Genomic DNA, 22,677 nt, shown 5'->3' on the forward strand with positions numbered 1-22,677 from the left:
AATTGATAACTTTGGCCCATATGCTACTTTTTTTCTAGGCTGCATAACCATTACACAGAAGTGACAGCGTGGACAAAGGAGACACCAGACATAGTGATGAAGCAGCAGAGGAACTTAAAGGTGACATATCATGCAAAATTGACTTTTTAATGGTTCTTTACTTGAAATATGTGTCCCTGGCATGTCTACAAACCCCCTGAGAATGAAAAAAATCCATTCTGCCCCTGTTTTGATTTCTACACCTTTCTGTAAATGTGTGTGAAACGAGCCGTTTCAGACTTCCGTGTTTTTGTTACGTAACAACAATATCCGGTCTGTCACGGAGTCAGAGCTCGGAGCTTGTTCAGCCCATAGACTGTATAAAATAATACTGAATCCCTCCTCCGTTTTTCATTACCTGCACAAATGTGTGCTAACGAGCTTAGGAGGGAGGCATGCTAGTTGTAGGCTGTCTTAATAAACACAAAGGTCGGTTTTACTCCCCACGTCTGCAGATTTGAAGATCTAGTGGATGATTTTTATTTATCATGGATAAGTGCTAGCGCTAGTTAGCATAGCCACATAGCTACATGTTCGTAGCTGTGTACCAAGACACACGTCTACATACTGATAAATAAAACAACAAGAAACACTAAATCTGTGACCAATCGTTCAGAAAGGTCCTGCTACAGGCGCCTCTCCGTCAGGATCAGATTCTGGATCAGATTCAGAGGGTTGAAGTAACGCGATCTCTGAGCAGCCGTGTATATTCAGCCAACATGTAAACATTAGATCAACGTGCTGGAGAGCCGAGGCACATCCACTTCCTGAGGGGGCGTGGTCAGAGAGAAAACAGAGTGTTCTGAGGAGAATGAAGAAGAGGACTTTTCAGGCATGCCAAAATCTGATTTCAAAGTGTTTTTTTGAGCATAAACTTTAAAGACATGTTTTGGGGACCTCTTAGACCAATATATATTGATGAAAAAAGCGTGATATGTCCCCTTTAAAGCGAGTTGAAAACATGTGAATATGTTGGTACCATTTCCCTGTAATACATGCAATGAAAGTATCTAAACACTGACAGAAAGAAGAGTATATGAAAGATATGATTACTGTGGAGCTGTGGGAGGAGGTTACACTACCGTAGTCTAAAACTGCAGCTAATCACACTAACGCTGAAAGCCAGGTTGTGAAACTCTGTAATTATGTAATCTGTATTATTTCTTTATTCACATGTGAAAGAAAAAAAATGTCTTTTGTAAGTCCTTAAAGAATTAAGCTTAGAAGATTTATGCCACTTTATCATGTTTGTTTTTTAAGTCAAAGGGAATATAACAACTGTTTAATACTTTAATGAAAGTAGGTTGTGAAGACAGAAAGGGTAAATGTTATTTATTTGTAAATGCACTGGCCACCCCTGCCTATGTGAGAGCCTCAGTTGGGCCACCCTGGTCAAAGAGTTCTGGACACGCCCACTATATCACTGAGATATCTTTTCAGGGAGCCCAGAAATCCTGGTGACGCCCCTGCAGGCAACACTCAAACAAAATAACCGTAAAGTAGGAGGACTTGGGAATACTTGTGGTGCCTCTCTCTCTCTCTCTCTCCCCCTCTCTCTCTCTACGTCTGTCTCTCTCTCTCTCTGTGACAGGCGTCAAAAATACCACCCAGGGAGCGCGGATCAGCAGCTTTCCTCGCAGCGCAGTCGGCTCTTGTTCCCCACCCTGTGCTTGGAATCCTCTATTCTCCTGCCGGACTCACAGATTACCGAGATGACACTGGGGAAGAGCGTTGTTTTTTCTGCCCTCATGATTCAAAGTAACCGATGCCGGCGGGCTGATTCGACTCTCCATGTCTGAGAGGCTTGTGGTCGGTCCCCCTCTCTCTCGCTAAGACGCACCGGTGTAAGCCCCCCTGAGACTACAACGAGGGAGAAGATGTGGATATCTCACTCTGCCTTCAATTCAAAGTGTGTGTTTTCTATTTGGAATCAGTGGTGTTGGTGTTACGCAGCCCTGGTGTGTTTGTTGATCTCGCCTGTCAGGACGGATGACGCGTGCCCGTCATCCTGCGTCTGTGCCAGGGACTCGGGGACGGTGACCTGCCGTGACGGGGAGGACACCGACATACCGGGGGACATACCGGAATGGACGTCCACCTTGATACTTCGGGGGAAGAACATCTCAACTTTACAGCGCGGTGCGTTCATGATCAACGGCACGGAGTTGGAAATGACGACACTCTCGCTCTCTTTCAACGAGATCCAGTCTATTGAGCCCTACGCCTTCCTGGGACTCCCCCGGCTGCATTTGCTGGACCTGAGCCACAATCAGCTTGAGTCCATCTCAGCCCGGGCTTTCCACGGGCTGCTGGAGCTGCGATCCCTTTACCTGAATTACTCTATTCTACCTGCGGCCACGGCGCAGCTCTCCACTGCGCTCAGCACTCAAAGTTTGCGCTACCTCCACAGGCTGGAGTTGGCAGGGAACTCTCTGACATCTATCCCCTTAATAAGGTTAGATATCTACAACCTCCACGCGCTGGTGCTTATAAATAACTCCATTGAGAACATTGGGAGTGAAAACGTCACCAATTTGTACCAGCAAAGGCGATTGCGCGTCTATTTGTCCTCAAACCCTTTTCGGTGCACCTGTGAGCTGGAGGCGTTTTATTACTGGGTGAAGAACTCCTCCCAGTGCCCGGATGCAGGGTGGCTTATGTGCATCGAGCCGGAGTCCAAGAAGGGGACCCCTGTGGAGAAGCTCAGGGGAGAGGATGTGGATTGTATGAATGAGAACCTGGAGGCGGTTTCCTACGTCTTCCTGGGGATAGTCCTGGCTCTGATCGGGGTGGTGTTCCTCATGGTGCTGTATCTGAACCGAGGAGGCATCAAACGGTGGCTCAACAACATCAGGGAGGCGTGCAGAGACCAGATGGAGGTGTACCATTACCGCTACGAGCAGGACTCAGACCCGAGGCTGGCCAACGTGGCTGTTTGAGACGCTGAAACATGAGGCCAGGCCTGCATGGTGAGAGGAGAGGAGAGGAGGCAGCACGAACTGGAGTAGTACTCTGAAAACAGGCTGTGAGGACTCCCTGTGACAGTCTCTGTCCACAGTTTTTATAAAGCAGTCACTTTCAAGTGAAGTGCAAAAACCCCTCTCACTGCAGGAACAACAGCCAAAGACATAAAACCACTTCAAGGACTAAGTGTTGCACCACTGAACACTTGAAGAAGTGTTGTTTATACTGTACATAATTAGCTTTTCATGCATTATGTTACCTGTTAGCATATCAGTGTAACTTTAGTATTATTTCTCTTATTAACCAAGTGACAAATATAGGTAGTAAAGGTTTAAAGAACAAGGAACGAAAGGTGAATCGATGGAATTACTGAGAGCTGCAGCCCTCTGCAAAGTGGTGCAAATGAGGAGTCAACATTCATGAAACCCTGCAGGGAGAGAGCCAGGTAGACAGAGTCTGTTTATAATGCACTGAGACAGAGCATTATGCAAAGCATGCAGAGAGAGAGAAAAGCGGCGGAGAAGAAGAGGGACTTAAAATGAGAGTATGTTGCTGTTGGAGTGCCATGTTCGTTCAAGCAGGCATCATTTTTCACCGTGGCACAAAATACCAACCTTGTTTTTATGAGCAGTGCTTTGATCTCTGGAAATAGCACAGGAGTGTATCATCTGACTCCAGGTCATTTTATCAGAAAACAGGTGGAAAAGAGGAAGAGACAGACTCTAACCATGCATGTGATTGTTGTAGGCGTAGAAAACCAACCAAAACATTAATAAAAGGTCGAAGAGAATGGCGAGTTAGCGGTGTTCTGTATGTCAGTTCATTTCAGCATCACTCTCGGGGAATGTTCATGCAGTGTATTGATGGTAATTTGAAAAATGGAAATGTTCTCCTGTTGGAAAAATGTTTTGTTCATTTGCTAGTCGCAGGTGTGAGTAGGTAAAAAATGTGAGTTATGTGAAAGACGGGAAGAAGACACATCATCCTCACTGCCTCTGGGTTTGACACAAAGTCTGGATGACTGGCAGCAAAAAGTGTAAGAGGTGTACACGGGGAGATGGATCAGGAAAACATGGAGATGTTAATTTCATCAGTACTGAGACTAATAAACAACAGGGAATGACAACAGACCTGTAAAATTCAATCTCTCTCTCTGTAGCCCAGAGCTCATCAAATCCTTTTAACACAGGTCTACATGATCAGGGGAGTTTTAGAACCAAGGTCACAGAAAGAGAAGCCGGCATAAGAGTAGGAGGGAGTGAGACGGTTCATTTACATGAAGTGTTCACATCTGACAGAGTCCATCAGTATCAGCTGATGCACCGATGTCAGTGATCAATGTTTTTCAGTATCTTTTCACATCTTATCTTCATCACATCAATTACATGCCGGCAAGCTAGTCCGCCTACCTGCTGATTCAGAGAGGAGGGTTCCTGCTGGGCAGGAAGAGGTCACCTGGTGGACTCTGATTTGTTTTGGTGACAGGAAATATCAGCAATGTGTTAAACCATCTCTGAGGAGGAGCAGGATCAGCTACATGCAGTTTGTTAGACGTGTTTCTGTGACGTTTTCAGAGGAAGGGATGAAATATATTAAATCTTTCAGCTGATTTGAAAAGTAGGCACAAATAATTAGAGAGAAGGGAAGCCCTGATCTCTTAGATAACCTGCTGGGTCCCTTTAAGAGGCAGAAGCTACGAGCAGGACCAGACTTACAGGTGAAAAGCCATCTGGTGGGCGCTGAAAGTGGGATAGGCAGAGATGGATTAACTCAAGAAGGCCGAAAGGGAGGCAGAACAGACAGAAATGAAAATGAGGAGTAGACTAATACTGGAGGAAATTTTACAAAAGGTAAATAAATGTAGAAAAAGAACACGTCTACCAAAGATTTGTGTCAGGGGTATTTGTTTTAAGAACAGGTGAAGTAATTCCCCTTTCTCACTACAACAGACAACACTCACTAAGTGGAATAAAAACAGAGAGAGAGAGAGAGAGAGAGAGAGAGAGACAGAGATGGATGGATTGAGAAAGAGAAAGGGATGGATGGATTGAGAGAGAGAGAGAGAGAGAGAGAGAGAGAGAGAGGTGGATGGATACATTGATGGAGAGAGAGAAAGAGAGAGAGGGATGGATGGATGGAGAGATAGAGAGGGGGTGGGTGGAGGGAGAGAGAAGGGTGGATAAATGGATGAATGGAGAAAGAGAGGGATGGATAGATGGAAGGATAAATGGATGGAGAGAGAGAGAGAGAGGTATGCATGCATGGATGGATGGATAGAGAAAGAAGAGAGGGATGTATGGATGGAGAGATGGAGAGAGAGAGATAGAGGGATGGATAAATGGATGGAGAGAGAGGGATGGATAAATGGATGGAGAGAGGGATGGATGGATGGAAGGATCGAGGGAGAGAAGAGAGGGATGGATGTAGAGGGAGAGGGATGGATGGATTGATGGATGGAGAGAGAGATGGATGGATGGAGAGAGAGTGAGAAGAGAGGGATGGATGTAGAGGGAGAGGGATGGATGGATGGATGGAGAGAGAGAGGGATGGATGGATGGATGGATGGATGGATGGATGGATGGATGGATGGAGACAGGGATGGAAGGAGAGAGAGAGAGGGGGATGGATGGATAAGATAGATAGATAGATAGATAGATAGATAGATAGATAGATAGATAGATAGATAGATAGATAGATAGATAGATAGATAGATAGATAGATAGAGAGAGAGAACGTGTTCCTCTGTGTCAGCAGAGCGAGAGCCTCCATTATGTAACAGTGACATCTCGATGTGAGACATGGTCACTTGTTGTGTCAGGTCACATCCCAATGAACCACACTCTGTCACTCTGTCATGTTGTAAACTGAGACAGATGAGGGGGGGGGGCATCTCATTTTGAAATCAGACCCTTCATGTATGTTCAGAAATGATGGTGGGAGTTTTACAGCAGAGGCTCATGCATAGAGAAGACACACATTAAAGAAGCACATTCATTTAAGAGCCGAGCAAAAATATTAAGACAGCCTCATGTCAGTGAGTCAGGATGTTACATAGAGTAAGTCAAATATCTACAGTGTAAAGAGGATTAAAAAGTAACCATTAAAATAAAAATATTAACATAATGTGGAGGAGTGTGTGTGTGTGTGTATATACAGTATGTGCATGCATTAGTGTGTGCTGTATGTATGCCATCAGTCTGCTTATAGCTCAGGACTTATGTTAATGCACCCACAGTATTTAACATGTTCACCTTTCATGTTGGGAGTGTTAGGATGCTCAATATGTAGCACTGACATGATGTACAGTTCTGATCCTAGAATGAAACAGTATGAAGGTGTGTGGTCAGAAGTAGCACCAATGTCTATAAGGTCTATCACTTTGGGCCATGAATCCTGGTGCAAAATGCATGTTGTAGAAATATTGAAGTCCAGACCGATGCTGTTGGTGTCCAATGTTGACATGCAACTACTCTCAAAAATTCATGATGTGGAACATAAGGTTATGTGAGGAAAGTATTTGTCAGGGTAATGTTTGGATGCTTGCTAGAGATAGATTACTGTCACATATTATTGACTAATAACTTTTACCTTTCTCTCTACAAGAAACATTATATTCTGTCTCACAAACTCAAGATTCACAAATAAGTGCAGAATGAAAACAAGACATAAAAACAGTTGTAGTTGGATGAAGGGCCTGTGTGCACTAACAGCATTTTTTGGTGCTAGCAGCGCCTATTTCCTGTATAACACCTATGCAGATCAGCATTTTTGGTGCTAGGCATTCTAAGTGTAGAAACGCCCTGAAGTGTTAGCTGTAGAAAACAGTTCAACTTTTGGAGTCACTGCTCCTTCATCGACCAATCAAAATCAAGACGTAGCTGGCCCTCTGATATCAACTTTATCAACCTACAATGGTGGAGGTCCAAATGAAGATGAGACTAACCCCACATGTTTTATCAAGGGCACAATTTCCAAGAACTACTGCTTATGCCAAGACACGATTTCTATCAATTGATGTTGGGTTATTTTTGTAAAACTGCACTAAATAAAAGGAACTGTGAAGCATACAGAGAAATTTAAAACAGATTTAGTTGCCACTACTAAAAGCTGGTTTATACTTCTGCTTGAACGCACACAGCAGTGGCCGGCTGAGCACAACATACTTGTGAGTCGAAGTGTCCCTGTCATGTGGCAATACTTCGCTGAAACGCTTGAGGGCATTGTGGTCTCTCTGATAGTCTGGCCTCGCTATGGTTTTTCTGTGCTTTTTCACAGAACGTATTCTGGAAGTGCTGTTAAAGCAGGAAATACAATGCCGTCAAGCGGACCAATCACAGGGCTTAAGGTCCGCGTTGGTTCGACGTTTAGTTAAAGTTTGGAGGAGGTGTTCATTGGCCTCGGTAGCAACAGAAGAAGTGATACAAGACAACTTTTGTAACCTAGTCACAGTAAGCGAATGTTGCTCACTGGATAGAGTCGTCTATCAATCGGAAGGTTGGCGGTTCGATCCCTACTCCTACAGTCACATGCCGAAGTGTCCTTGGGCAAGACACTGAACCCCAAATAGCTCTCGCTGTTGTTCAGTGGTGTGTGAATGCATAGCCCCTAACTATAGCAGCTTCTACCATCAGTGAATGCTGTGAATGTGATGAGAAGTGTAAAAGCGCTTTGAGTGGACAGAAGGTAGGTCTTTATTTTTATTTGTAGGTCTTATTCTTATGCCTTGTACAAAGAGAGCACAGTTTACCAAAGTCAAATTCCTTGTGTGTTCAAGCATACCTGGCCAATAAAGTTGATTCTGATTCTGATTCTGAAACTAGAAAAGCGCTATATAAGTACATTTCCATTGAATATTTACTATTTAAGCGCCTGTGAGAAGAGCTCTGAATTTAGGCCATGGGTGCCAACAGTGCAAAAACGCTGTTAGTGGACACAGGCCCTAAAAGCAACCGAAAAATCGGAGTACAGCATAAAGGAATGTTAGGATAATGCACATTCTTGCCTCATCCATCAAGGTAAATTTGACAGAAACTTGACCCCAACACCCAACCAAAGGGAAAAAAGAGAATAAATTAAACAGATGCACAAACACTAGCATACATCTCACACACAAATGTCAGTCTTTGTCAAATTTAACGGTCACAATTTCAATCAACATGACCCAAAAGACTAATTTTACCATAAAGAACTGATTGTAAAAAAATCCTGTCATCACCTTCTTTCTTTTTCCCCCGTTTCAGATTTTTCTCTACATCAGTCAGCTCTTTCTCTTATATTAGATATAAAAAGAAAAGGTCAGATGACTAAATATTCTGTGTTTCAAAGAAAAAAAAAATCTTTAACTTGTCTTTTTAAAGTCTGGCTCCAACTCTGCTCTCTCTGCTTAACATTTGGCATTGCCTCATTTATTCCTTCTTCTTCCATTTTTCTACATCACAAATACAGTAGATTTCAAAGACTTTTCCTCTGCCCTGTCCTCCCTCTCTCCCTCTCTCTCCCTCTCTCTCTCTCTGTCTGCTCTCCTCTTTTGCTCCTCTTCTTCCAGGTAAATGACTTTATCCAGTTGAGTGACTTTGTAAGGACGCAGGGACGGAGGTTTAAGCTGAGCCCAGCGAAAAGGAAGAAACGCAGAAAGAAAGATAAAGAAGAGGGGTGTAGAGAAAAGATTCATTATGGTTCTTTAGTCCAGGCGCCAAATGCCCTTGCCTTATGCAAACGGATGACTCATCACCCTGCTCTTTATATGAATGTCTGAAGGACTGAAGCACAACTTGCAAACTGGGGGGCAATGTCTTAAAATGAATGCAAAAATATGAACTTCACTGCGAAAGAGCTGCAGGTATCACATTTTAGCATGTACATTTATGTGCACTTTTTAAACGGCCTTCTTCTTCCTGTCACAGGAACCCTTTCTCCATAATGTGCAGTCTGAGTGGCTGAAAGAGCAGAAAGGACCACATTGAGTGCAGTGGCAATATTAAAAATAAGAAATGTACACTTGTGTCACCAGAATGCGACAGACTCATGATGTAACATGGAGAAATGCGTCTCAAGGAGAGAAGTCTTGTGATCACTCTGTATTGATTGCTGGATGTGCGTCTTTGATTGCAGGAGAGGAGGAGAGGAAGAGATGTGACTGTGCAGGAGGAGGTCAAGGGTCAAATATGTCTCATTAGATCCCACGTTCGACTCTTCATGCGGTTAATTTCAGAGTCTAAGAGGGTTAAAGTTTCTGGGTACATTTTTAAATCTGTTGCTGGGTACTCCTGCGTCTGCATTCGACTAGAAATGGACGTTATTTCATATTTCACTCGTCTTTCAATTACTGTTCTTCACAAAACCAGCCAGCAGAACCCCTTCTTTCATCTTAAAGCACTCTCTTTTACTGTAAAGCATAAATCTTTCACACTCTGTCACAGAAATCACAAATGTATGGCGGTTCTGTTTCAGCTGTCACAGCAGTATTCATGCAGGGGACCAGATAGCTCTTAATATGAGCTTTACTTTTGAGTTTTCTTGGGTGCTGGGTGTAATACAAATCCTCCCAGAGCGAGGGAGGTGGTTCAAAAGCACAGAGGATAAAGAATGAAATGTAACACCCTAATATCAATACTTTAATAAAGAATAATAACCAATTATAACAGTGAGGAATATATTATTGTCAGATGGGTTGCTGTCTGTTCTCAAAATGTAAATACACCTTGAGCTGGAAGAGAGACTTTATTCTTTCTGGCAGAAATGATGCGTTAAAATCAACTCCTAAGTGCTTTCTGGTAAAATTAACTTAGTATTGATTAATGGGGGTTAATGAGAGGTTCAGTCTAGCATATTTAATGATTTAGCTCTTTATTATTAAAATGTATCTGCGTATTGAAATGAAAGATTCCTTGACTGAGACCACAAGTGCATCCTCAACCAGGCTGGTTTCAAAGTCAGCTGAGGAGAATAGCTTTCTCACCAAACACAGTTCTAACAGGGTTTATATTCTCCTCCAACCAGCTGGAATATGACCTTTCACCTTTCAACTCTTGGTGCTTTACTGTCTCTGTCCTGTTCAAATACTGTATAAATAATGGACGTAGTATCCGTGACGTCACCCATCTGTTCCTGAGCTCTGTTTTGTAAACTGTCTTCCTGCATGGCGATGTCTATTATGATCAGGGATGTCTACAACGTGGAGTTTCTGTGCAGCTGTGTCGCTCTTTTTGTTCCGTTTGTTTTCACTATCGGGAGTTTGCACTCCTACTAGCTAGAGCAGGGGTTCTCAAACTTTTTGGAGCCAGGGGCCCCTTACAGGTGAGAAAATTGTCCATGGCCCCCTCATAATTGTAACACAGATTAAGCACATTAGTGATGTGTCATGATCAAAAGCTGCGGCTCTGAGAGCCGATGCTTTATAGTGAATCAGAAGAGCCGGCTCGCATCAAGAGAGAGCCGGTTCCCAGTTTTTTCCTTTCGCTGATTAGCTCTCACAGTGCTCAGCCCCAGCTCTGCTCACAGCAGAACTTTGTTTTGATTGGTCAGCATGGCGGCCATGCGGCCAATCACATGTGAGGATATAGGATACAGGTGATGGAGGGGAGGCTGTGTATCCTGGCTTCATCTGTTCCTTCAGAGAGAGTTTTCTTGAAGACCGGGCAAATACTCACTGAGAGGAGAAATCGGATCAGCCCATCCAAGCTGAGGCATCTGATTTTTCTCAATGCCAACATGAGGACATTAATAATGTCTGCTCCAGTTTGGTTCTGGTTCTGTTTGCTTGAGTTTGGTTCTGGTTCTGTTTGCTCGAGTTTGATTCTGGTTCTGTTTGCTTGAGTTTAGTTCTGGTTCTGTTTGCTTGAGTTCGGTTCTGGTTCAGTTCGGTTCTGGTACGATTCTGGTTCGGTTCTGGTTCGGTTCTGGTTCGGTTCTGGTTCGGTTCTGGTACGATTCTGGACCGGTTCTGGACCGGTTCTAGTTCGGTTCTGGTACGGTTCTGGTATGGTTCTGCTTCGGTTCTGGTTCAGTTCTGGTACAGTTCTGGTTCGGTTCTTATTCGGGTCTGGTTCGGTTCGGTTCTGGTACGATTCTGGTACGGTTCTGGTTCGGTTCTTGTTCGGTTCTTGTACGGTTCTGGTATGGTTCTGGTTAAGTTCTGGTTAAGTTCTGGTACGGTTCTGGCTCGGGTCTGGTTTGGTTCTGGTTGGGTTCTTGTACGGTTGTGGTATGGTTCTGATTTGGGTCTGGTTCGGTTCGGTTCTGGTACGATTCTGGTACGGTTCTGGTTCGGTTCTTGTTCGGTTCTTGTACGGTTCTGGTATGGTTCTGGTTAAGTTCTGGTTAAGTTCTGGTACGGTTCTGGCTCGGGTCTGGTTTGGGTCTGGTTGGGTTTGCTTGGGTATGGTCGTGGTTCTGTTTGCTTAAGTTTAGTTCTGGTTAACCCTAACCGTAACCGTAACCGTAACCCTAATCCTAATCCTAATTCTAATCACAATCCTAACCCTAACCGTAACCCAAAACTTAATCCTAACGCTAACCCTAATCATAACCCTAACCCTAACCCTAACCCTAATCCTGACCCTAACCCTAACTCTAAACCTAACCCTAATCTAATCATAACCCTAATCCTAACCCTAACCCAAACCCTAATCCTAACCCAAATCCTAACCCTAACCCAAACCCTAATCCTAACCCTAATCCTACCCCTAATCCTAATCCTTTTCCTAACCCTAATCCTAACCCTAATCCTAACCCTAACCCTAATCATAACCCTAACCCTAATCGTAACCCTAATCCTAACCCAAACCCAAACCCTAACCCAAATCCTAACCCTAACCCAAACCCTAATCCTAACCCTAATCCTACCCCTAATCCTAATCCTTTTCCTAACCCTAACCCTAACCCAAACCCTAATCCTAACCCTAATCCTACCCCTAATCCTAACCCAAACCCTAATCCTAACCCTAATCCTAACCCAAACCCTAATCCTAACCCAAATCCTAACCCTAACCCAAACCCTAACCCTAATCCTAACCCAAACCCTAATCCTAACCCTAACCCTAATCATAACCCTAACCCTAATCCTAACCCTAATCCTAACCCAAACCCTAATCCTAACCCAAATCCTAACCCTAACCCAAACCCTAATCCTAACCCTAATCCTACCCCTAATCCTAATCCTTTTCCTAACCCTAACCCTAACCCAAACCCTAATCCTAACCCTAATCCTACCCCTAATCCTAATCCTTTTCCTAACCCTAACCCTAACCCTAATCCTAACCCTAAAGCTCTCTGCCCGACTCCACTGGTCACACTATAACTTAAATATAAGACTCTTTGAATCAAAAGAGCACTCTACAAGGTTAATGTACCATAAAACTAGACAATATACCACCGTTTCCTGTGAATGCATGATTCAGAAGTGAAGGAGAAATGATGTGAAAAAAGTTGTGTCTTTTCCAGCACAGCGTGCGCTCAACTTTCAATGAATGGGGATGTGTTTTGTTAATAGGGTCAGGTTGCACGCAGCTATGTTGGAATCATTTTCCAGGACTATCTGTGATTTTCCAGGACATTTTATTTTTTCTTCCATTTTCCAGGTGTTTTCCAGTACTGGAAAACTGGTCAACTGTTTTCCAGGTTTTCCAGGACGTGTGGGAACCCTGTCTTAATCTTAATATCTTCTGAACCGTTGTGTTAGAAACAAATTCATCCCCCGTACAGTGTGTGCCGATAGAGAAATAAGTGACATAGACCCAAGGCGTTTTTTGAACCAGGCAGTAAACATGTATATTTATGCTGTAAAGATAGCCTTTTTTGAATTGGGTGTGTATGTGGTATCTGGTCTTTCTGCAGCCAGCCTCTAGTGGACACTCGCTGAACTGCAGTTTTTAGCACTTCTGGATGAGCTTCATATTCTAAAACCCGAGGTTGCCGCTTGAGGAGGATACAACGTGAGATCAACAGGTTTAGGTGCACACACCTCTGAGTGTAAGTCAAAGAAGGCTTTTAACAATAACCATTTGTTTACTGTAAGCTAGCACCTGCCTTAATGAGTCAGTGTAAGCATGCATCCCCTCACGTTTTCCCCCTTGCTATAATTGTTAGAGAGCCGGCCGGGAGCTCTTAACAAGTTCTTAAGAGATTAATTAAGCTTCAATTTGAAGAATAAAAGGTTTGTTTGTATCAGGCAAGGTCATCACCTAACATTCAGTGCTAATGTCATAGAGCTCATTAGAGACTCCCAGGAGCCGAGAAGGCAGCAGTGAATCCTTTTTGTCTGGGGGTCAATGTGTCCTGTTTGAAGATAAACACACCCTCAGGGAACGCTACACCCTCTGTATTTCATCATAGTGTTATTTACATATATATGCTTTTGTTATAGGAGACAGAAAACAATCAGAAAGTCGAATAAAAGTTTCACACCAGGCTGAATAATCGCACATTTTAAGAGTTATAATCAGGAAACTATACATCCCATCTCACGCCTGCACTTCTCGGGTCAATATTTTCATTTTCTGGCTACTCAGCAGTGTAATTACAAAACCTGGGAGCCGATACACAAGAGTCTGATACTGCAAGCTTCTGTTTGGCCTTTTACCTCGAAGGTTGTGCAGGTTTTGACCAGAACCAAGAAGGTTTCAGGGAGAATGACCGGACTCCTGACCTGAGCTTGAGGTAATTGTGGACTGTGAGTTTGCCGTTCGATCGGCCTCTGACCAGCAGGAAAAAGAAGTTGTGTTTTAACAAGCTGTACAGGTGTCAAAAATCCATACAACCCCTCTGACCTGCCTCAGAGGGAGCGATCAGTGTGTGGAATGAGGGTATGAGAGTCCTGACATTACTGCCTCACTGGAGGTCAAATATTAATTCCCCAGATTTCACACAGCAATTACAATCAGGTTCTCTCCGGCGAGGGCACAGGTGCTCATGTGGGATTAGATTATTTGGTTAATGAGAATCACAAATATCCTTCGCATCGCAGGATGGGGGAATTATTAAAGGTGAGACAGTAATCATGATATAACGTGCAGGTTGGTTCGGTCCAGGCACGGAGCTCATATGTTTGGAAAAAGATAAAAAACTAATCAGACCCTACGGATAATCAGCACATTGAAACCTTGGTTGAGTCCTCCCTAAATCACATTACATGTTTGACATAAGAGAAATATGTTTTGTACAGTATCTCACAAAAGGTAGTACACCCCTCACATTTCTTCTAAAGATGATGCACAAGAAAGTCTGCAAACAATTTACTAAAGACAGCAGACTAAGGACATGGATTACTGGAACCATTTCTTGTCGTCTTATGAGACCAAGATAAACTTATTTGGTTCAGATGATGTCTAGCGTGTGTGGCAGCAACCAGGTGAGGAGTATAAAGACAAGTGTGTCTTGCCTACAGTCAAGCATGGTGGTGGGAGTGTCATGGTCTGGGGCTGCATGGGTCCTGCCGGCACTAAGGAGCTACAGTTCATTGAGGGAACCATGAAAGCCAACATGTGATGTGACATACTGAATATTATGATCCCCTCCCTTCAAAAACTGGGCCACAGGGCAGTATCCCAACATGATAACGACCCCAAACACACCTCCAAGATGGCCACTGCCTTGCTAAAGAAGCTAAGGGTGAAGGTGATGGAGTGGCCAAGCATGTCTCCAGACCTAAACCCTAATTGAGCATCTGTGGGGCATCCTCAAACGGAAAGTGGAGGAGTGCAAGGTCTCTAACATCCACCAGCTCCTTGATGTCATCATGGAGGAGTGGAAGAGGACTCCAGTGGCAACCTGTGAAGCTCTGGTAAACTCCATGCCCAAGAGGGTTCAGGCAGTGCTGGGAAATAATGGTGGCAACAGAAAATATTGACACTTTGGGCCACATTTGGACATTGTCACTTAGGGGTGTACTCACTTTGGTTGCCGGTGGTTTAGACATTAATGGCTGTGTTTTGAGTTATTTTGAAGGGACAGTAAATTTACACTGTTATAAAAGCTGTACACTGACTACTTTACATTATATCAAAGTGTCATTTCTTCAGTGTTGTCCCATGAAAAGATATAGTTAAATATTTACAGAAATGCGAGGGGTGTACTCACTTTTGTGAGATACTGCATGTTAATACGGGCATTTGGCAAACGTTGCTTTGATGCTTATTGTTTTCATGGGCTTCCGAATGAAGCCTTAACTTTTGATCGGCATATTGATCGTCCTCATCGTGGTTTTCTGACCGTATTCAGATGTCAGGGTGTGAACACATAGCTGTGACATGTCATAAAAGACAAACATAGCCTGAATTATTGTTGCTTTCTTTATAAACTCAACTATCATTCACAAGACGTACATGATGCTGCTCTGAAGAAAACTTAAGATAAGCAAAACGTTTGCCTGTTGAGTCGCCCCCTGCTGGCCATAAGAGAAAAAAAAGATTTAAGGCGCTTAGTGAGAATATGTGACGTTATGTTCACTTCCTGTTTGACCACCCAAACCTCCTCCCAATGTGGGTATTCTTCCTACTCTACTATATCACTTTCAAAATCCTCCTGTATACATTTAAGGCCATCCACAACCTGGTCCTCCAGTATCTGTCTGCAGTGGCGGTTCTAGACCAATTTCACTGGGGGGGCCAGGCTGGGGCCAAGGGTGTTGTCAGAGGGACGCATTCAACCCTGACAAAAGAGACTGAGAAGGGCGAGGACCGGCTGAGAACAAACAACCTAAACATCAGTGCATCCCTATACTATACATATATACTTCTGTGTACTATATCAAAATCCAGACTGACAGCAGCTGTTTGGCTGTTTACACCTTAGCGCTCTAAGGGACTGGAACCAAGTGCCACATGCATGTGTTCCGCCAAAGCTTTTTTTATTGTATGATATTATTTTGGTGTGGAGGGGGGGCCACAGGGGGCTCCAGGTTCAGTTTTACAGGGGCACTGGCCCCTGTTGGCCCCTCCCCAGAACCGCCACTGTCTGTCTGACCTCCTCCGTATTGCCACCCCCTCTCGCTCCCTCAGGTCTTCCTCCTCCCTCCACCTCTCTGTGCCCTCTGCCCGTCTCAGCACCACCAGGGAGCAGAGCTTTCAGTCGCTCTGCTCCCCACCTCTGGAACTCACTCCCACCAGACATCCCAAACATTGACTCACTACCCCTCTTCAAATCAAAACTCAAAACCCCTCTCTTCCTAGCTGCATTCTCTGTATAATTTCACTGCTTCATTTTAACTTAGTGTTTCATATGTTTGTTGTTTTTATTTATTTAATTGTGTTATTTTGTACATTGTGTTTTTAATCTCTCAGTAAAGTGTCCTTGAGTGCTGAGAAAGGCGCATTTAAATAAAATGTATTATTATTATTATCACCACCTGACTTGCACTCGTGTACCACTCAATCACTACTTCCACTAGAGGGCGCTACATTACGTTACACATAAATACATAAATGCATCGTAGAACAAATCTCTCTGGCAATGTTACCTGGGCAGGTTTAATGACAGTCATGTGCCTATCGGACTGGAGCATGTGAAGTTTGCCAGCCATTGTCTAATAAACCATGGAGACCTGACTAAAGACCTCGCAGAGCCCTTGAGAGTTAGATCGCATGACCCAGAGGAGGCCATCCGCCATGATGTCAAAGGCTGTTTTGGAAACAGTACATACTGCATACTGCATTCTTCTTTTGGAGGTAGTATGACTGTTCTGTTGGATCTGGTCTGCAGGATGCTGGGTCAGGCGATGCTGGTGCATTGTGGGAAACAGTACCTGAGGCAGACTGGTCCGATGCATACTGAGAGATTTTCCTGAATCAGTACGACATCTGGGTAGTTTTGGCATACTGCAGATTTTGCTCTTGTTCACATACTACATACTGATTTTTTGCTAAATCAGTACGTACAACTAGTATAGTAGGCGGTTTCAAAAACAGCCATTGTCTCTGTAGTAACAGCTGCCAAGAAAGACTTGTCTCTAGTCAATGATGCATGACTTCATTTTGTGAAGGAGAGGACCTTGGACAAAAGATACAGGAAGTACTGCTGTTGAACAATCAGAGTGACAGATCTGAATAAAGTTGAGGAATCACCATTTATTGTTAAAATTAGAATCTCTTTGGTCGGAAACCTCCTCTATGTGTCTAGTAAAACTTGTGTTCTACTTAATAAAAACTTTATCTACAGCAGTTTTACAAGCTGCTGTCTGTGATACTCCTTATCCCTCAGCAGCTGCTTCGCTGCATCGTGATATCAATTAGGCTTTAACCAGCTGGGCTGTCTTCTCAAGGACGGGGTGGAAATATGAACGGAAACTCTGTCAACATTTGATAAAACATTAAACATCTAAGGTGCACAGTGACGACAGATAATTCTATCATTTGTTTAGTTACATGTGGTACATTTAACAAAATGACACCACTTTTGCTCTGCTTGATTACAGAAACAATTAAATGAACAATATTATTTCAGTTTGTTTTTAAACTGATGCTACAATAAAAATGTTAGAGAGCATTCAAATGGCTTAAAATGATTAAAGCATGTTTAGTGTTCATTAGATGACCCTCCCATTGATCACACTGCCATCTACAGGAGCTCTGATAGTTGGCTTACAGTGTAGCAGTGTGAAGTAAATATGGTGGGGGTCAAACTTCTCATCCAAATGTCTGTGAAAAAATAAAATGCTGCTTCAGCAATCTGAATATTTCATGCTGTCCCTCACTCAAGAGAAGCAGAGGAACCCCTGACCGGTCATAGCATCAGGCTGTTACCTCAGAGAGAGAGAGAGAGAGAGAGAGAGAGAGAGAGGGACAGAGACAGAGACAGAGAGAGAGAGAGAGAGACAGAGACAGAGAGAGAGAGAGAGAGAGACAGAGAGAGAGAGAGAGAGAGAGAGAGAGAGAGAGAGAGGGAGAGAGAGAGAGAGAGAGAGAGAGAGAGAGAGAGACAGAGACAGAGACATAGATAGAGACAGACAGAGAGAGAGAGAGAGAGAGAGAGAGGAGAGAGAGAGAGAGAGACAGAGAGAGAGAGAGAGAGAGAGAGAGAGAGAGAGAGAGAGAGAGAGACAGAGACAGAGAGAGACAGAGAGAGAGACAGAGAGAGAGAGAGAGAGACAAAGAGAGAGACAGAGACAGAGACAGAGGAAGGAAGCACCTGTCCGTTACTTTCAAAGAGCTTTTCCCTCTCAGTGTAGGTTCAGGAAACTCTCACAACCTGAGTGTTGACATGCAACCACAGCTAAAGCCACCACAGTGACAGTGCCAAACTTTAAGATGAGATTGTTTTACACTTCTTATAAGATATTTGAATCTGGCCAAAATACCTGACTGCAAAATCCTCTTTAGATAAGACAAACTTTATCGTTTATCACTTGGATGTGAAACTGACGCATAGAGCTGTTCTCATGGTCGGCGACTTGGCTTACACGACTTGGTGCTTTCTCGTCATATATCCAGCATTCAAATGTTCTGCACCTTCTCTATTATTTACTCTATCATTAACTTCTTTGAATTGTGAACTACTGCCCTCATGTGGCCACACTGCAGCTGGACAAAGTCAGCTGGCTGCTGTTTCCATGTCCGTGCCTTCCTGAGTTGCATTTAATGTGACTGTATGCCAGGCATGCACTGACAGCTTCACAATCTGTTCACTCATGTCAGTGAGAATAAAACATTTTCATAGGGTGTCTGATGTAGATACATTTCTAGGTTTCTGAGTCCCTAACTCAGCATGAATTTGCTTTTTTATGATACTTGATAATCACAGAGTGAAATTTGAGAATAAAAGTATTTCCTCTCTGTTATTTGGCTCACTCATCAGTTACAGACATCAGGCTGTTATTTGATAAATTTGAATGAAATACATAAAGAGACTTAATCATGAGTGCTTTGTACTAGTACTGAGCTGAGTGAGATTAATAAGGCTCAGGTCTTATCAGTTCAAGGTTTAGTTTGTAACAGGAAAGATTATTAACCTAAATGTTCAGAAGGCATCATAAATAATTGTTTCTTAAATTAAAGTTTGAATATTGTGTTATGATTTCTGGATGCCGCTTCCTGATGATGAAAGCAGCATGATACAGAATGAAATGGATCTTTAACTGCACACATAACGCTCACGGTGGGGACAAAAAATATACTTGAAAATCATCTGAATGTCTCATGTTTAAGTGTTTGGTGATTGTCTGTGGTAAATCAGGTTTATTCATATGAAATTTCTTACTGCTAAACTCAGAAAAAACTGAAGTGATTGTTATTGGCCCAAAACACCTCAGAGAGACTTTTTCTAATAATATAAGTACCTTAGACGGCATTAGTCTGGCATCCAGCACCTCGGCTAGGAATCTAGGAGTCCTATTTGATCAAGATTTATCCTTCAACTCCCAAATTCAGCAAATCTCAAGGTCAGCCTATTTTCACTTGCGCAATATTTCTAAAATTAGACACTTCCTATCTCAGAGCGACGCAGAAAAATTAGTCCATGCATTTGTTACCTCCAGGTTAGATTACTGTAACTCCCTCTTATCAGGCTGCCCCAATAAGTCTCTAAAGATTCTTCAGCTAGTTCAAAATGCCGCAGCTCGAGTATTGACTAAAACTAGGAAGAGGGAGCACATTTCTCCAGTGCTTGCGTCTCTACACTGGCTCCCAATAAAATGTAGAATAGAATTTAAAATCCTTCTTTTAACCTACAAAGCCCTTAAAAATCAGGCACCCTCATATCTTAAAGAGCTCATAGTGCCCTATTACCCCTCTAGAACTCTACGCTCCCAACATGCAGACTTGCTAGTTGTACCTAAAATCTCTAAAAGTAGTGTGGGAGGTAGAACCTTCAGTTATCAGGCCCCTCTCCTTTGGAATCATCTACCAGTCAGGGTCCGGGAGGCAGACACCCTCTCCACTTTTAAGAGTAGACTTAAAACTTTCCTTTTTGATAAAGCTTATAGTTAGAGCTGGATCAGGCTTGGACCAGCCTTTGTCATGCTGCTATAGGCCTAGACTGCCGGGGGAACTGGCACACTGACACACTGGGATCCTAGCTAAACCCCCTTCCCCCCAACCCCCTCATCACTTACTTTAACTCTGCCTGTTCCATTAAAGTTACTAACCATAGACCTTTCTGGAGTCCCTGAGCTCCCTTGTCTCGTAGATTCCTCTGAGCTGCCGTAGACGTCCTCCTGCTGCGGACGATCTGGACTCCAGCTGATACGGACGTGCTGGACTCCAGCGGCAACAGCTTCTACGACTCGTCTCATCACTATCACCTCTCTCTCTTACTCCCCTCTATCTGTCTTTCCAGACCCAACTCGGTCGAGGCATGATGGCTGTTTAACATGAGTCTGGTTCTGCCTGAGGTTTCTGCCTGTTAAAGGAAGTTTTTCCTCGCCACTGTAACTAGCTAAATACTGCGATGTGCAATGCTCATGATGGATTAAGGTGGGGTCAGACTGAGTCTTACCCTGTCTTGAAGTTGGGTCTCTGTTCATTATTTGACATAGAGTGGTCTAGACCTCCTATGTTTGTAAAAGTGTCTTGAGATAACGTTTGTTGTGATTTGGCGCTATACAAATAAAGATTGATTGATTGATTGATTAATATGCATAAATAATGAGAATGACTGCTTTGCAGCACTAGGGGCTTACTAGGACTCACGACTTCATGTTAACATTCATTTTTAAATATTTGAATCAATTTCATTTAGCAGAGAAAGAAATATCTTGTTTAATTATTTGATCAATAAATGTCTCCCAAATACATTTCACAGAGATTTCACCCATTTCAACACCCATACATAAAACTGACTAAACTATGATGACGTGTGAATTTCTCTTTCCAACCCCAACTTGGTCTAAGCAGATGTGTGTCTCACATGAGTCTGGTCCTGCTGGAGGTTTCTGCCTGTTAAAGGAAGTTTGTCCTTGCCACTGTAACTTGCTAAATACTGCAAAGTGCTCTGCTCATGGTGGATTGGGGTGGCATGGGCCCCCACTGAAATATGATTGGGCACTCCAATTTTCAAAGCTATGATTGGCTTTTTGCCTTGTAAGAGGCGGGACTTAAAATAACTCTTTGGGCTGTGTTGCAACAGGCTGGTAAAACATTCCTCTTTTTGCTGCTTACTCTGCTCAATAATGGATGCAAACCCATTTTTAAGCCTTAGTCTTTATCTCTGCAACTACAAACTTTTAATCTATTTTAACAAACTGATTTTTAATGACATTTTGTAACTAAATCTATTTCATTTCTTTCTTGATCTTAGATTTTAAAATCTTTTATGTTTTCATGCTTATGTTTGTTTCACTAGCAAGGACCACGCCACACAAGGATATAAGTTGAACATTTAATGAATTAGTTGTGCGTGGTGTGCCCAGCAGAAGGAGACTCAGGATGGGGGTTCCGTCTCAGCGTTATCCTGCCGGAGCTGATCTTGACCCAGGTTGTACCTGGAAGTAGACAGGGCATAGAAGGAGCGAGCACGAGTTGAGTAGGAGAGGACAAGGAAATAGGTTAAGTGCAGTAGAGTAAGGTGAGGGAGGGTGGGTTGAAGAATCACGGACAAGCAGTTGGAGTAGGCTGGCTACGTTTAAGAAGGCTTGTCAGGTGATTGAGGGTGTGGTTTAGGCGTGGTCCTGCTCCCGAGTCAGTTAACACCTTAACTTCATTTAATGTCATATTTTAGATAGGATATCTTCTGACAAGGTATGGCCTTATGGAATGAACCTGACATTGGATCCACAATTAAATGTTGGGCATACAGGCACCCTGCGGGGGTGTCAAGAGGTCTGAGCCAGCTTCGGGCTGCGACTCTTCACAGAAAAGATTCAATGTGTGAGTCTTAATCCTTGGGAAGAAGTTCTGAGATGAATCAGATAATTAAAGGATCATTTCGGTTAAGACAAGATCAGTTGCGATTCTGTGTCTGATGGGACAGTAAGACTCTGCAAGTTAGGGACTTCAGAGCAGTGAAGGGGGCTGATTACTTATAATAATTCCTCCTCATTTAAATTAATAATAAGACCCAACAATATTTACTATGTATGTTAAATTACATAAGAACAAAGAGAGAGAGTAGATCAAACATAACTGGCCGCATATAACATTTTAATGTTTGAAGTGTTTGCTGTATGTTTTTGTTGATTGTTACTGTTCTGGTTTTTGTTTTCAACTCTGTAAAGCACTTTGAATTGCTCTTTGTATGAATGGTCCTTTAATAAATAAACTTGCCTTGGCTTGCCTACGTTTCTGTGCATGTGATTATAGAACATATCCTTTCATTACAACTTAAAACTTTGCTTTTGGACGTAGACCTACAGCCAGTTTTTTGGTTGTCCAAGAATTAAGTTAAGATTGAAATCTAACAACATGTTACAAAGTGAAGTTAAAGAATTATGCACAGGAATATAACATCTCTGTGTTTAAGTAGATCTGCGTAGTGGAGATTGAAAGGGAAGTAGACAACATTTATTTGGTTTATATACACACATACTTAATGCCATCCCTGCATAAGTCAGTGCCCCAGTCTCTACTAGGATTTTATACACTTTATATATTTCATTAAGACCAAGGGGTGCCGTGTTGCTGTCAGACGAAGAATAGCTGTGACATCTCATTAAAGCACCATAAAGGAGAGAAGTGTTGCTTTTAGAGGAGCTGGTGTTGCATGATGGGTAGAGAGCGTGTTTGAGTTCAGACAGCTGAATGCCACCTG

General features: G+C 43.1%; 1 protein-coding gene across 1 annotated transcript; it reads left to right on the top strand.

Annotated features, from left to right (window-relative positions):
- Positions 1-1,459: 1,459 nt before the first annotated feature.
- waif2 (Wnt-activated inhibitory factor 2) lies at positions 1,460-4,147 on the top strand. Its single transcript, XM_034683861.1, has one exon. The coding sequence runs from the start codon at positions 1,917-1,919 to the stop codon at positions 2,976-2,978; it is 1,062 nt and encodes a 353-aa protein (XP_034539752.1). The 5' UTR covers positions 1,460-1,916; the 3' UTR covers positions 2,979-4,147.
- Positions 4,148-22,677: the final 18,530 nt, after the last annotated feature.

Source organism: Notolabrus celidotus, chromosome 5 (assembly GCF_009762535.1).
Source record: "Notolabrus celidotus isolate fNotCel1 chromosome 5, fNotCel1.pri, whole genome shotgun sequence".
NCBI classification, from domain to species: domain Eukaryota; kingdom Metazoa; phylum Chordata; class Actinopteri; order Labriformes; family Labridae; genus Notolabrus; species Notolabrus celidotus.

Bases quoted from the DNA above. Each gene is read 5' to 3' on its own strand.
- waif2 (XM_034683861.1), top strand. From the start codon at position 1,917: ATGTGGATATCTCACTCTGCCTTCAATTCAAAGTGTGTGTTTTCTATT.